The sequence below is a fragment of the Gadus macrocephalus genome, chromosome 13 (assembly GCF_031168955.1).
Source record: "Gadus macrocephalus chromosome 13, ASM3116895v1".
Classification (NCBI taxonomy): domain Eukaryota; kingdom Metazoa; phylum Chordata; class Actinopteri; order Gadiformes; family Gadidae; genus Gadus; species Gadus macrocephalus.
This window is the reverse complement of record NC_082394.1, coordinates 20,112,280-20,124,625: the sequence shown is the minus strand read 5'-3', so window position 1 is coordinate 20,124,625 and position 12,346 is coordinate 20,112,280. Positions and strand designations below refer to the sequence as shown.

Genomic DNA, 12,346 nt, shown 5'->3' with positions numbered 1-12,346 from the left:
TGTATTTATTTGGATATATTATTTAACTGATCTGATTCATTCATTCATATATGCCTACAATCTACCAGTGGTTTGAACACATAAGTATATCATATAAAATACAATTATATACGTTCATTAAAAATTACAAACATTGCAAATGATCGGTTGTGCATTAATTTTACAACATTGGATAGTGGCACTATCCCTTCTATGAAGGTATTATTGTAGCAAAAGTCTTTAGCACCTGTAACTGCAGAATTTGAATGCGTACACTAAAGTCACAGTAAATTTGAAGTCGTATATATTTATTTTGCATGTGTACTCTAAAGTCACAAATGTGTAACAGTACATTTGTCGTCGTAAAAAAAATATAAATATTTTTTATGCCATTGTAAACACAAAATAGGGTCTACGAGTACGCTAATCTGTGTTACAGGTGCACAAATCCTTTTGCTACAATTATTGCAGCGCAGTTGGTGCAAAACACATTCGCACACCCGTGTTTCATAATCTGAGAACATGCCCAAAAGGTGTGCATTCGTAAACCCAAATTTGAACAAATGCATCAGAAGTTGCACATCTGTGAACGCTATGTTAATTCAGCATTTTAATGAGCGAGCACAAAACCATTTTACAACTGCTCGAATCTGCTCCTGCAAGTCTCAGCTGTGGGGTTTTTGCAGGTTGTTTTGCAACACCCCTAGGTGGTAAATGTGTAGCAAAAGTATTCGTATCCGTAGATGACAGAGCGTCCGTGAGCGGGACAAAATAGTCCCGCCCATAATTTCCTAATCCAATGAAAATCGCCGGCAGGGATGCATTTCTCAAATTACAGTGACGGCTGGTGGTGATTTTGGGTGGGTGGGCTAAAGAATGCATTACATTTATCAATACTTCACAGGGCTCCAGACGCCATGAGGTCACCTTTATATCTCTGTTCATAACTTTCATATAATGTCTATGATTTTTAAACAAGATTAAGGTGTAGAGAAAGGCATTTCTTTATTTGAAGCACAATTATAAATAAAAAGAAAAATAAGGTGTTTAAAGTGCTTCACTGAGCTGAAATTGAACATTTCGAACTAAACCATTAAGCAAAATAAAACTTTTTTTGTGCTTAAAGTATTACACAATTAAAATGTTGACTGGTCTCCCTTTGCGCAAAATGCGGCTGTAGACGATCACACACTCTTTGATAGAGACGTCTGTGTCGCCGTCAATCATGAAGGACATGTAGGCCTATGTGGCGTTTCCGACGTCCGCAGTTGACATTAAAGAAAACCGATTAGAAAGTAAATAATCCACTTCATTAATTTTCATGCTAACGCCCGCCATACTGCACTTGCGCTACTGTGCTGTGATTAGTCGAAGGACACTGTACTGTAGCTACTGTGCTAGGTCAGCCTTTGGGCTAAACTAATTTAGCCCAAATGGGAAGCATATGAAGGGGGCGTGTCAGGGCACCTGTCAATCAAACGTCAATGGAAGCTTACGCTACTGCGCTTGGGCTGAATACATTTAGCCCATTCACAGGAAAAAAACGGAGATATATATCCTGGGTTTTTCTGTCACTTTTTGGTGCTGTTGCTCCTTTAGGTTCTACCAAAATTTAAAACAATATGTTCTAAGTTTTTAATAATATGTTTTTTATTTTCACTGTAAGAGGGCTTAGCCCTGTTAGCCCATTTATACCAGCCGTCCCTGACTGGGACCCATCGTGTGCCAGCCATGGAGCTATAAAGATCGCAGCATTCTTAGCGCGGGTACGTTTCTTTCTGGAGAAGTGAAGAGGGCGTCCTACTGAACGGAGGTGGGTATCCTACATTATGTAAAATGAAATGACTTAGTTCAAGGGAATTCTCCCCAAAGTATTGCATTAACATTTCTGAATTTATGTTATGGCGACCATTAAAATACATTCAAGGACATTTGCGGCATGTTAATGAAATACTTTGGGGGGAATTCACTTGAACTAAGTCATTTCATTTAACATAATGTAGGATACCCATCTCCGTTCAGTAGGACGCCCTCTTCACTTCTCCAGAAAGAAACGTATCCCGTGCTGAGTATGCTGCGATCTTTATAGCTCCATGGCTGGCACGGGGTGGGTCCCAGTGTAATTTGAGAAATGCATCCCTGCCGGCGATTTTCATTGGATTAGGAAATTATGGGCGGGACTATTTTGTCCCGCTCACGGACGCTCTGTCATCTACGGATACGAATACTTTTGCTACACATTTACCACCTAGGGGTGTTGCAAAACAACCTGCAAAAAACCCCACAGCTGAGACTTGCAGGAGCAGATTCGAGCAGTTGTAAAATGGTTTTGTGCTCGCTCATTAAAATGCTGAATTAACATAGCGTTCACAGATGTGCAACTTCTGATGCATTTGTTCAAATTTGGGTTTACGAATGCACACCTTTTGGGCATGTTCTCAGATTATGAAACACGGGTGTGCGAATGTGTTTTGCACCAACTGCGCTGCAATAATTGTAGCAAAAGGATTTGTGCACCTGTAACACAGATTAGCGTACTCGTAGACCCTATTTTGTGTTTACAATGGTATAAAAAATATTTATATTTTTTTTACGACTACAAATGTACTGTTACACATTTGTGACTTTAGAGTACACATGCAAAATAAATATATACGACTTCAAATTTACTGTGACTTTAGTGTACGCATTCAAATTCTGCAGTTACAGGTGCTAAAGACTTTTGCTACAATAATACCTTCATACCCTTCCACCGGTAAACAAATGTTTGCGCGCCACCCGGCGCACCAAAGCCTCCGTTTGCTGGGCTGACCCTAAAAAAAACTATTCAACACAAACATAAATAGGTATACATAAATAATGTAATCTTGTGAGCGAGTAAATTGACATTGGTGACAGTGGTGTTTAACACCAGCTACGTCCATGCAAAATATAGCAACGTATCATTAAGTTGCAAAAACGTTTGAAAAGTGGCACAGGTCTTTAGGCTTGATTATTTGCATTAACATGATGAATCTATAAAAAGTAATACGGCACAAAATATTTCTGATAACTAATAGAACGTGTAGGCCTACTGCGCTGCCATTTTCAAGAACCCGCCCAGTGAACGCAGAGGATTGTGGGTAGTTTTGGCTCGTCTAGGATGCAGCGATGCATCCTTGAAAAATCTCGGAATTCTCAAAAACAAAGGACGCAAAAATGGCGCGGCTTTCGAGTGTCCTCAACATTGGAACAGTGCTTGTCGGCGTTCTATGACGTAGCGTCCTTAAAAGGGCGGCCGTTGAGCATGCATCCTTGACATTGGGAAACAGCCCGGTACCCACAACGGCTAGATTTTCGTTGACGCTGCAGCGTGAGGACGTTCAGCAGTGTTGCCAGATCGGGACGTTTTTCCCGCCAGATTTGGCTACTTTTGGAGGACGTTCAGGCAGTGTTGCGGGTTTGGTCTGTTTTTCCCGCTCTATTGGGCTACTTTATCACGCACCGGCTCGCTATTCACTTAAAGACGCGCGCGCACACACACACACACACACACACACACACACACACACACACACACACACACACACACACACACACACACACACACACACACACACACACACACACACACACACACACACACACACACACACACACACCAGCAGTGCAGTTCATTTTACATTTCTGCATTTTTAGCAATACTTTCAGTTAAGCTTCCCTTGATTTGTTTCCAACCAATTACATTTTCTTAAATGGTGTGCATGTTTACCTTGTTTACTCCATTTAGACTTTTGAATTTTTGTTCAAATCCCTTCACTTGATTGAAGCCATTCAACGTTTCTTTGTCTTAATCTATGTGGCTTTATTAAAAAAATATTTTCAACCTCACTTTGTACTACAGCACTCACTGCATTTTCTGCAGGAAAAGCATTTTCTAGTTTGCAAACAGTATCCCATAATGTAAGTGTGTGTGTATTGTTAGATCCGTCTACTATACCGCCTCATGGATAAACCTTTCTTGACACTATGTGTATATGTCTATTTATATTTGAAATTTTCTAGTACATCGCTCATAGAGTACCTTGTGGAGCACCACGTCAGAGAGCCTTAACAGATCTCCACAGGGCTGGTACAGAGCAGCGACCCCCGAGGAACCCTGTCCATACTGCAGGGGGGCCGGGAGCAGGACTGTCTGCGTGGGAACCATGCCCGCTCCCCCGTGTTGTTTGCTCAGGCCATGGTGTCCGGCTGCACGCTAAAGTACGTCCATCATCCCCTCTTACCTGCGGTTCTCCCACGCCGATAGGACAACCTGTAGATTGACGTTCACATGTCTTCTATGCCTAGGTTGGAGGAGGGAGCCAACTGCACACTGGTTTCTGACATGCTCCTGGAAGTCCTGAGAGGCTCAGCCAAGATGCAGTATGTGGCTGCTTTTGGAACAAGCACTCTGGATGGTTCACTGGACTGGGTTCCCCTGGAAACCGTGCTTATGTCTGGGGTGAGAATAGATTCTGTGAAGTTCTTTGAAACATATGTTACTAGTCAATTATGTTTCAGTTTCCCCCAAATAGCTGTAAAAGTCAAAAATCAACATTGAACAAGGCGTTGGATTCTTCACGTTGGCAACCATCAGCCATGTATTTTCAAAGCCTGACATTAGTCCCTCTTTACCTGAAGGTATATTGGAATATTAATACAATATGTGTTATAAGGACAAATAATAAAGAGACACAGAAACACAGAAAACGTGCTTTGATAAATACATATATTATATAATAACAACTAATTAACCTATGTATATGTCTATACACTACATTATCAAAGTGATGACATCGGGATCTAAAAACCTGAAATAACCCAGAGGGATCTGTGAGGGGTGTGGTCTAAAGACTCAAGACTGTAGGGGTGTGGCCTGTTTCTCTGCCCCCCCCTGCTGTTTTGTGTAGTTTGTACTTCTCCAAAACACCTTAAATGCGCACCATTGCCGCCACATGACCAGGAGGGGAAATGAGTAGGAAATTCCATTTTCAGATGCATAATGCACACCTCGATAACCCTTCAACACAGTAAATTACGGATTTATGTGGTACATCACTTGAATTACATTTCTAGAATACTGTTCATGAAAAATCTATTACTATGTGTTTTGAATTGCCTTAAAAACAAGGCAAGGTCCTATTGACCCTTTACCAGAAATACATTACCAGAGTGTTCCTTGTGAAACAGTGTTTCCCGCCTCATGTATGTTTCCATGTGTGTCTGTGCAGGAAGCTCAGAGTTGCATCATCCCACTGTCTCATCACCTAGAAATTCAATGGACCAAATATGGATCTCTCGAGAACGCTCAAGCCCGAATTGTCAGCATTAAAGAGTTCATACACAACAACTCCAGCAACATGGTGAGAATGATCAGTTGTTTTATTTGTTTGTAGGGAAGCTCTGCGTGAAATAATGACACCTTGAGGATAACATTCATGTTGGATGTCCAGGGTAATTTGAAATATAACAAACAAAGCAACAGCATTTTGTACAAACAGAAGCACCCTGGCCAAAATTTCTCTCTAATGCCGCTTTTCCACTGCATGGTACCAGCTCGACACGACTCGACTCAGCTCGCATTTTTTGCGTTTCCACCGCGAAAACATGGTACCTGGTACCTGAAGTGGCTGCTTTTTCTAGTACCGCCTCGCTCTAGGTTCCAAGCGAGCTGAGCCGATGCTAAAAGGTGACGTCGGCAGACGGCCGGCCACTGATTGGCCAGAGAGTGTGACGAAGTCACGAGAGCGACATGGCAACCATGCTGGTAACAGCCATAGCAGCGCCGCAGCCAACATATATTCCACTTCTTCAACTTCTTCAACATGTCAGCTAATAATAGTAATGTTATCGATGTCCTCCATTGTTGTTATGTGGGTTCTGTCCATGTGTGGGTTGCGTAGGTCTTGTTTGCGTCGCATACAAAAATACGTCACGGTCCTTTCGCGCAGCCGACCCCGCCCACGTCCAGGAGGTACTATTTGCGGTGGAAAAGCACCCGTGCTGCTACCGTGTCGAGTCGTGTCGTGTCGTGTCGAGTCGTGTCGAGTCGAGCTACATGTGCGGTGGAAAAGCGGCATAAGGCTACCCCCCAACGCAACCAATCAGGACAACAATAACTAATTGCCTCTAACTTGTGCCTTCCCCATATCCCCCCCCCCCCCACCCAGGCCTTGCTCTTTGGAGGAAGCACTTCTGTCACGGTCACCAGCTCAGTGAGCTTTGTCTCAGTTTCCACCCCTTCAGAGCCAGGGTTCCAAGCTCCACCCACCATCGACGCCAAGCTGCCTTTTGAATTCTTCTTTCCTTTCACATGATGCAAGCAGTTTGGTTTGGCTAAGCAGCGTACGAGCAGTCTCAGTAGGAAATCTGTTACATTGTTGTTTCAGGACTTTATTTCATATCGGTCAAAGATATCAGCTTAGCTATATTGATTGACAGTGAATAGAGAAGTTCTAAATGTTGAGAATACATCTAGAAAGGCAGATGAAATGAATAACCACTGCATAAGGTTTGAACTACTAGAATTCAAATTCTATGCCATTTTGTCTCAGAAGGGCACAGATTCTGTTGTTCTCTTGCTCCTGGGGATAAATGGAGGAGGGTAGTCTTTAGTATTGCACTGTTTAAAGGTTAATGAGATAGTTTTATCCGTTCAAAAGGACCCACCATCTTATCACTGCGTTCCTGCAGCTCAGTAGATCTTTGGACCAGATGATCGTAACTCTCCTTTAGTTTATGAAGTCGATGGTCAGCACGGGTCTTCAGGGAGACCAGGATTCCTGGAAAAGAGCGTAACACGTTAGTGTGAGGCCTGCTGTACACAGACACACCGTGGATGTGATTTGGTCATTTTTGGTTTTGTTTCTGAAATGTATATATTGTTTAATGTTCGATGCGGTCCAAATATTTTTTTATCTGCGGGACAATAAAGCTGATAGGATCTTCTGGTATCATCTCTTTGTTTCCTCACCGTTTATGATCCTGGCCACCCGCCACAGACGCAGGAGAATGAGGAAGCCCACCGCGTCTAAAACATCCTCGCGAGCCACGAAGACGATGTCCAGGACAAACGACACCATCACCACCACGCCGTCAAACACCTCAAACTTGTGCTGGAAGAACTCCAGCCGGTAAGCGTATAGCTTGCCAACCAGCTCAATCATAAAGAACGTCAGCAGCGCCAGACTCAGGTAGTGGAACACCTTAGGAGAGAGCAGTGTGAGGTATGCCAAGGTCCAAGATATAGGCTTCATAGTCTTTAAAACTGGCTGGTTATCTCTTCACAAAAATACACCTTTTCTTTGGGCATTCTTACCTCAGGCAGAACATGATGCTCTTCCAGTTTTATGATGGCCAGATCTAACAGCACCTCGCCCATAACAAATATGGCATCCAAGACTACCAAACACACAACCACCACCTGAAGACAAAATGTTTCAAGCAAGTCATGCTCATAGCGTGTACAACAAACAGCTGATGGCAAGTGCATGTCTCTGGCCATTTGAAGGCAAGCAAACAGAAAGCAAAAAAAACATGATGCACCAGTTTGATCAAAGCTTGTTCTCATGATCAGCTTATTGTTTTCACCCTTTTCCACCTGCCTGCTAAATGTCAGGTTTGCCCTATTTTAAGGCTTGACACAGGGATCCACACGCACTGGAGTATGTGTGGTTGATGGCTGGTTAAGCAGCCTCACCCAGCCCCAAAGTCTTATCAGCCTAACTCTGTAGCTAAAGGTTATGCTACTAACTTTGTGATGAAGACAAAGCAATTATCTTCCTCATCCAATCATTATACCATAGCAAACAGAAGCAAACTAGAGCAGATGTGTTTAGACCACGCCCTACAGCCCTGAGTCTTTACCCCATGACTCTATTAACCAGCCCTACAGCCCTGAGTCTTTACCCCATGACTCTATTAACCAGCCCTACAGCCCTGAGTCTTTACCCCATGACTCTATTAACCAGCCCTACAGCCCTGAGTCTTAACCCACTGACTCTATTAACCAGCCCTACAGCCCTGAGTCTTTACCCACTGACTCTATTAACCAGCCCTACAGCCCTGAGTCTTTACCCACTGACTCTATTAACCAGCCCTACAGCCCTGAGTCTTTACCCACTGACTCTATTAACCAGCCCTACAGCCCTGAGTCTTAACCCACTGACTATTAACCAGCCCTACAGCCCTGAGTCTTTACCCCATGACTCTATTAACCAGCCCTACAGCCCTGAGTCTTAACCCACTGACTCTATTAACCAGCCCTACAGCCCTGAGTCTTTACCCACTGACTCTATTAACCAGCCCTACAGCCCTGAGTCTTTACCCACTGACTCTATTAACCAGCCCTACAGCCCTGAGTCTTTACCCACTGACTCTATTAACCAGCCCTACAGCCCTGAGTCTTTACCCACTGACTCTATTAACCAGCCCTACAGCCCTGAGTCTTAACCCACTGACTATTAACCAGCCCTACAGCCCTGAGTCTTCACCCACTGACTCTATTAACCAGCCCTACAGCCCTGAGTCTTTACCCCATGACTCTATTAACCAGCCCTACAGCCCTGAGTCTTTACCCACTGACTCTATTAACCAGCCCTACAGCCCTGAGTCTTCACCCACATATAAACCGCTGGCCCTACACTGACTTTATGATCTGACTTAGAGATATATTAGCATACTCTTTATGCTTTCCTTGAAAATAGATTTGCTAGGTGTGCAGTAGATATATCCCTCTTAACGTTGTGGTTATTTTGTATTTTCCGATCCTTTTGTCCTTCACTTTAATATCCTAATTTCAGCATTGACCAAAACCAGCGGGTCATCAGTTGTGGGGCCAATAGGCCGCTTTATAATGAGGCCTGTTCTGGTCCCATTCCCACCTCTCTCAGGGCCGAGGGGCTCAGCATAACATGCGTCCACGGGTCGTTTGGTATGCAGTGTCAGATGGTTGTTCCACATCTAAAATGCTGTACCTGAAACCGGGTAGAGCAGTAGAGCTGCTGAAGGGCCTCCCTGAAGCCTGGGCGGGGGGGAGGCTGGCCTGGGGAGGGACTCACTTCCTCACTTTCCTCCTCCAACTGTTCCCAAGTCCCTGGTTCTGTCTTCTCATCCCCCAAAGCAGTGAAGTGCCTCAGGTACCGAGACATGACGCTCTGGGAGGTGGTCCTACCTTCTCCTCAGACACAACCATGGATATATATATAGTGTATGTTTATATATATATATATATATATATATATATATATATATATATATATATATATATATATATATATATATGGATGTATACAGCTTAAGTGGACTTTCAAATAAAGACCTCCCTAGCTGAAAGAATTATCTTTTGATTTTTTTTTTTTTTCAACTGCTTCAGATTCAATAAAAAAACTGAATAACTAATGGATGCATAAAGAATGTACATCCACACATTCAAACATGATTGATCATTCGTTATTTATCAGGTACATATTATTGGGCACACGCAGATCAATGTTGCAAAGTTCTTAGTACAATTTGTTACATTGTGAACTAAACATCATAACAAATCACATGAAGGTCTACTTACTTTATTGAAGTGAATAGGATGTCTTGTGTGTTGAGGATACTTAAGCTGACGCTGCTCTGCAATTCTGATGAACTTGGGTCAATATTATGACTTCTCCTTTCACATGTTGAAAACGGACATGTTGAAAGAAGGATGAAATATCCTTTTCAAATTTTGTAACAATTCTAAAGAAACGTAGGGGAGAGTGGGGTAAGTTGTGCCAGCGGGTAAGTTGTGCCACCCCTTGTTTCTCAAAAACCATAGAAAAAATTGGTCATGTGACCAATTTTTTTTGAAGAGCCATCCATTTGACTCATCCTGCAAAGAATGAAGACACATGGAATGAGAGGTATGCACCTTTAAGCTCACAAAACTGTTTATTGCCTTTCAAAGTAAAATTTCTATGATCAAGGTTTTTTGATTGTTGCATCTGAACAATTATAGTTAAGTTTGAAAACATTTGACACATGTTTTAGTGCTTTAGTATGCTACACTATGAGTCTATACATTTAGCACAATGTTATCCCTAAACTACTGAATCATGCTAGTTTTACAAAATGGTGGGGTTGGGGTGATTTGTGCCAAAGGGCCTGGGGTGAGTTGTGCCAGTGGCACAACTCACCACTAGTTATGATTAATATTATATTTACTATTTTATTGGAATTGTTGATTTTATTCTTACATTTTATCACTAAATCTATGTGACATTATTAATTTTAGACCAAAAACCATCATGCCACGCATTTATAAACGGAAGACAGACAGGGCTTCAACACCTATTGTGGATTTGGACAGAGCAGCAAAAGAGGTGCAACAGGGGAAGTCCATACGTCAGGTGGCAAGGGATATGAAGATCTGCAGGATGACCTTGAAAAGATTTATGGAGAAGAAAAAGAGAACAACAAAGACAGGGTATCAGAGAAAAGGACATGCCAACCGACGATGAAGCAGAAGATGACCTGGAGAACACACACAGAGAAAATAAAAGGGCTGAAAAGGAGAAAAGGAATGAATATAAGAAGAAAGGGGCTCTGAAAGGGTTTAAACCAGCCAAGCCCAAAAAGAAAGTGGTTGTCTACAGTAGCTCAGAGGAGTCTGACATCTCCATTCCACTTAACGACACCACTGATGAGAGTTCAGATGGCCAGAATGATGATGATGGTGACAAAGATCTGTCTGCTGGTGACTTTGTCATTGTGAGCTTTGCAGGTAAAACTGCAACCTATAATTACATTGGATTGGTGGAGAAGGTTGATGATGCCGACATCAGTGCAAAATTTCTAAGGCAAAGTTAAAAGAGGTCTGTGGATGGAAAGCCCATCTTCACATTTAAAGACAACGATGAAGGAGTCATCCCTAGAGGTGATGTGCTAAAAAGACTACCAACACCAAAAAAACTTGGTGGTACAGCCAGAAGGGAGGAGAAGTTCATATTCAGCATCGACAAGTGGAATGTTAAGTAGTAGGCCGGATCTGTGGGTTGCAGTCAATTAAGGCCTGATTTTGAAATTAATTTTGTTCTTGTTTTCTTTCTCATTTTGTTCTTGTGTTTTTGTCTTCTTCTTGGTGTAGAATAAAGGATGTTCAGCATTATCCTGGTTGGAACTCTTTATTTACTTTAAATAAACCTTATTTTCTAATGGATTTGTCTTGCTTTTATATAGCATTACAGTTTATGAGATATATATCAATGGCACAATTTACCCCAACGTATTCTCTCCAAAGGCACAACTTACCCCGCACCGGGGGCAAGTTGTGCCACGAGACCACTTTTTTTCTGAAAGCTATATTTCTGAAACAGTTTATTTCAGATCTAAAGTTATTGTTGCCAGGGATGCACCACATCCTGAAATATACATACATATTTCATTTGGCGACATTACTGTCATGGCCTCACTTTAAAGTCACTTTGAGTAAAAAGTGGCACTACTCACCCCACTCTCCGCCTATTAGTAAACATGATTGTGAAGCAAGGAGAGCAGTCTGCAGTCTAGTAATACAAGCAATCGATCACATGACCCTGTCCTATTAGTGACACAAGGCTGCATGTGTCAATATATAGACTTTCATCACTCGTTTGGGTTACTGTGATGTGAACTCGTGATAATGTGCACTATTTTTTTTTGTTGCAAATTCAGCATTTTCTTTTCAAAACACTATATTTATAAGTAAGTATGCATATATATCATACAGTCGTTCAACACAGGATTGAGGATTAAATGCGAGTTACCTTGTTTGGTTTTCTCTAACTTGTTATCAAGTCCACTCAGTCAGTCCGTTGCATTCTTTAACTCCTCCTCTGCTTCCAGGCCGTTTCCTACGGAAGTCATTCCTCCGAATGTCCACATTATGTTCCTCCTGCTGTATCTCGCTCTTTTAACAAGATCCATGTCGACACCGAGAGAGAACCCAACTCAACCACATACCCTCCCACTAAACGAACCTGAGCTCCAAATACAGCCCAGTAGGGCCGAGCCCCGTGACTGACCAACGACGTACATCGCGACCTACGTGAATGACCAACGACGTGAGTCGCGAACTACGTCGCTGCCTCTGGTCGCTGTGCTGGAAGCCTTGCTGCTGGCGGAAGACTCAACAGCTCATAGCTAGCCTGGTGCGGGTCAGAAGCGCCCCTTATCCAAAGCAGAATCCGTCCAGGAGGTCCGCGGGACCCAGAACACTCGCCCCCTAGGCCCCAGAACCTTGGCCCTCTCTGGCCCCAGAACACTCGCCCCGTCGGGCTCCTGAACCCTCGCCAGGTAGCAGGAGTGGGGTCCGCGCTGGGTTATCCTTGGATGACTC

General features: G+C 43.0%; 2 protein-coding genes across 10 annotated transcripts in view; one reads left to right on the top strand and one right to left on the bottom strand.

Moving 5' to 3' along the window:
- Positions 1 to 6,958, top strand: part of tctn1 (tectonic family member 1) — a 39,133-nt gene extending 32,175 nt beyond the window's left edge. For 2 of the 3 annotated variants that reach the window (XM_060068737.1, XM_060068739.1), the window contains exons 12-15: positions 4,085 to 4,221; positions 4,309 to 4,462; positions 5,232 to 5,363; positions 6,171 to 6,958. In XM_060068737.1, coding sequence (XP_059924720.1) covers positions 4,085 to 4,221; positions 4,309 to 4,462; positions 5,232 to 5,363; positions 6,171 to 6,317 — 570 coding nt within the window. In that variant the 3' untranslated portion in view covers positions 6,318 to 6,958. The remainder of the gene's footprint in view (positions 1 to 4,084; positions 4,222 to 4,308; positions 4,463 to 5,231; positions 5,364 to 6,170) is intronic. The other variant, XM_060068738.1, reaches the window with a different exon arrangement.
- hvcn1 (hydrogen voltage-gated channel 1) lies at positions 6,373 to 12,346 on the bottom strand. 7 transcript variants are annotated; one of them, XM_060068743.1, is made up of 7 exons: positions 11,775 to 12,346; positions 9,566 to 9,707; positions 8,976 to 9,178; positions 7,319 to 7,423; positions 6,974 to 7,205; positions 6,670 to 6,782; positions 6,373 to 6,584 (listed from the first exon to the last, which is right to left on the bottom strand). In XM_060068743.1, exons 3-7 carry the CDS (start codon positions 9,147 to 9,149, stop codon positions 6,522 to 6,524), a joined length of 687 nt encoding a protein of 228 aa, XP_059924726.1. In that variant the 5' UTR covers positions 9,150 to 9,178; positions 9,566 to 9,707; positions 11,775 to 12,346; the 3' UTR covers positions 6,373 to 6,521. The 7 variants fall into 7 exon arrangements, with proteins under 7 accessions (XP_059924726.1, XP_059924724.1, XP_059924729.1 ...); XM_060068741.1 differs by having other exon boundaries at positions 9,566 to 9,661; XM_060068746.1 differs by having other exon boundaries at positions 9,566 to 9,658.

Coding starts and splice junctions, on each gene's coding strand:
- hvcn1 (XM_060068743.1), bottom strand. CDS start 9,149: ATGTCTCGGTACCTGAGGCACTTCACTGCTTTGGGGGATGAGAAGACA. Junction 7,206..7,318: donor AGCATCATGTTCTGCCTGAG/GTAAGAATGCCC, acceptor CTCTCTCCTAAG/GTGTTCCACTACCTGAGTCT. Junction 6,585..6,669: donor AGGAACGCAGTGATAAGATG/GTGGGTCCTTTT, acceptor ATTTATCCCCAG/GAGCAAGAGAACAACAGAAT.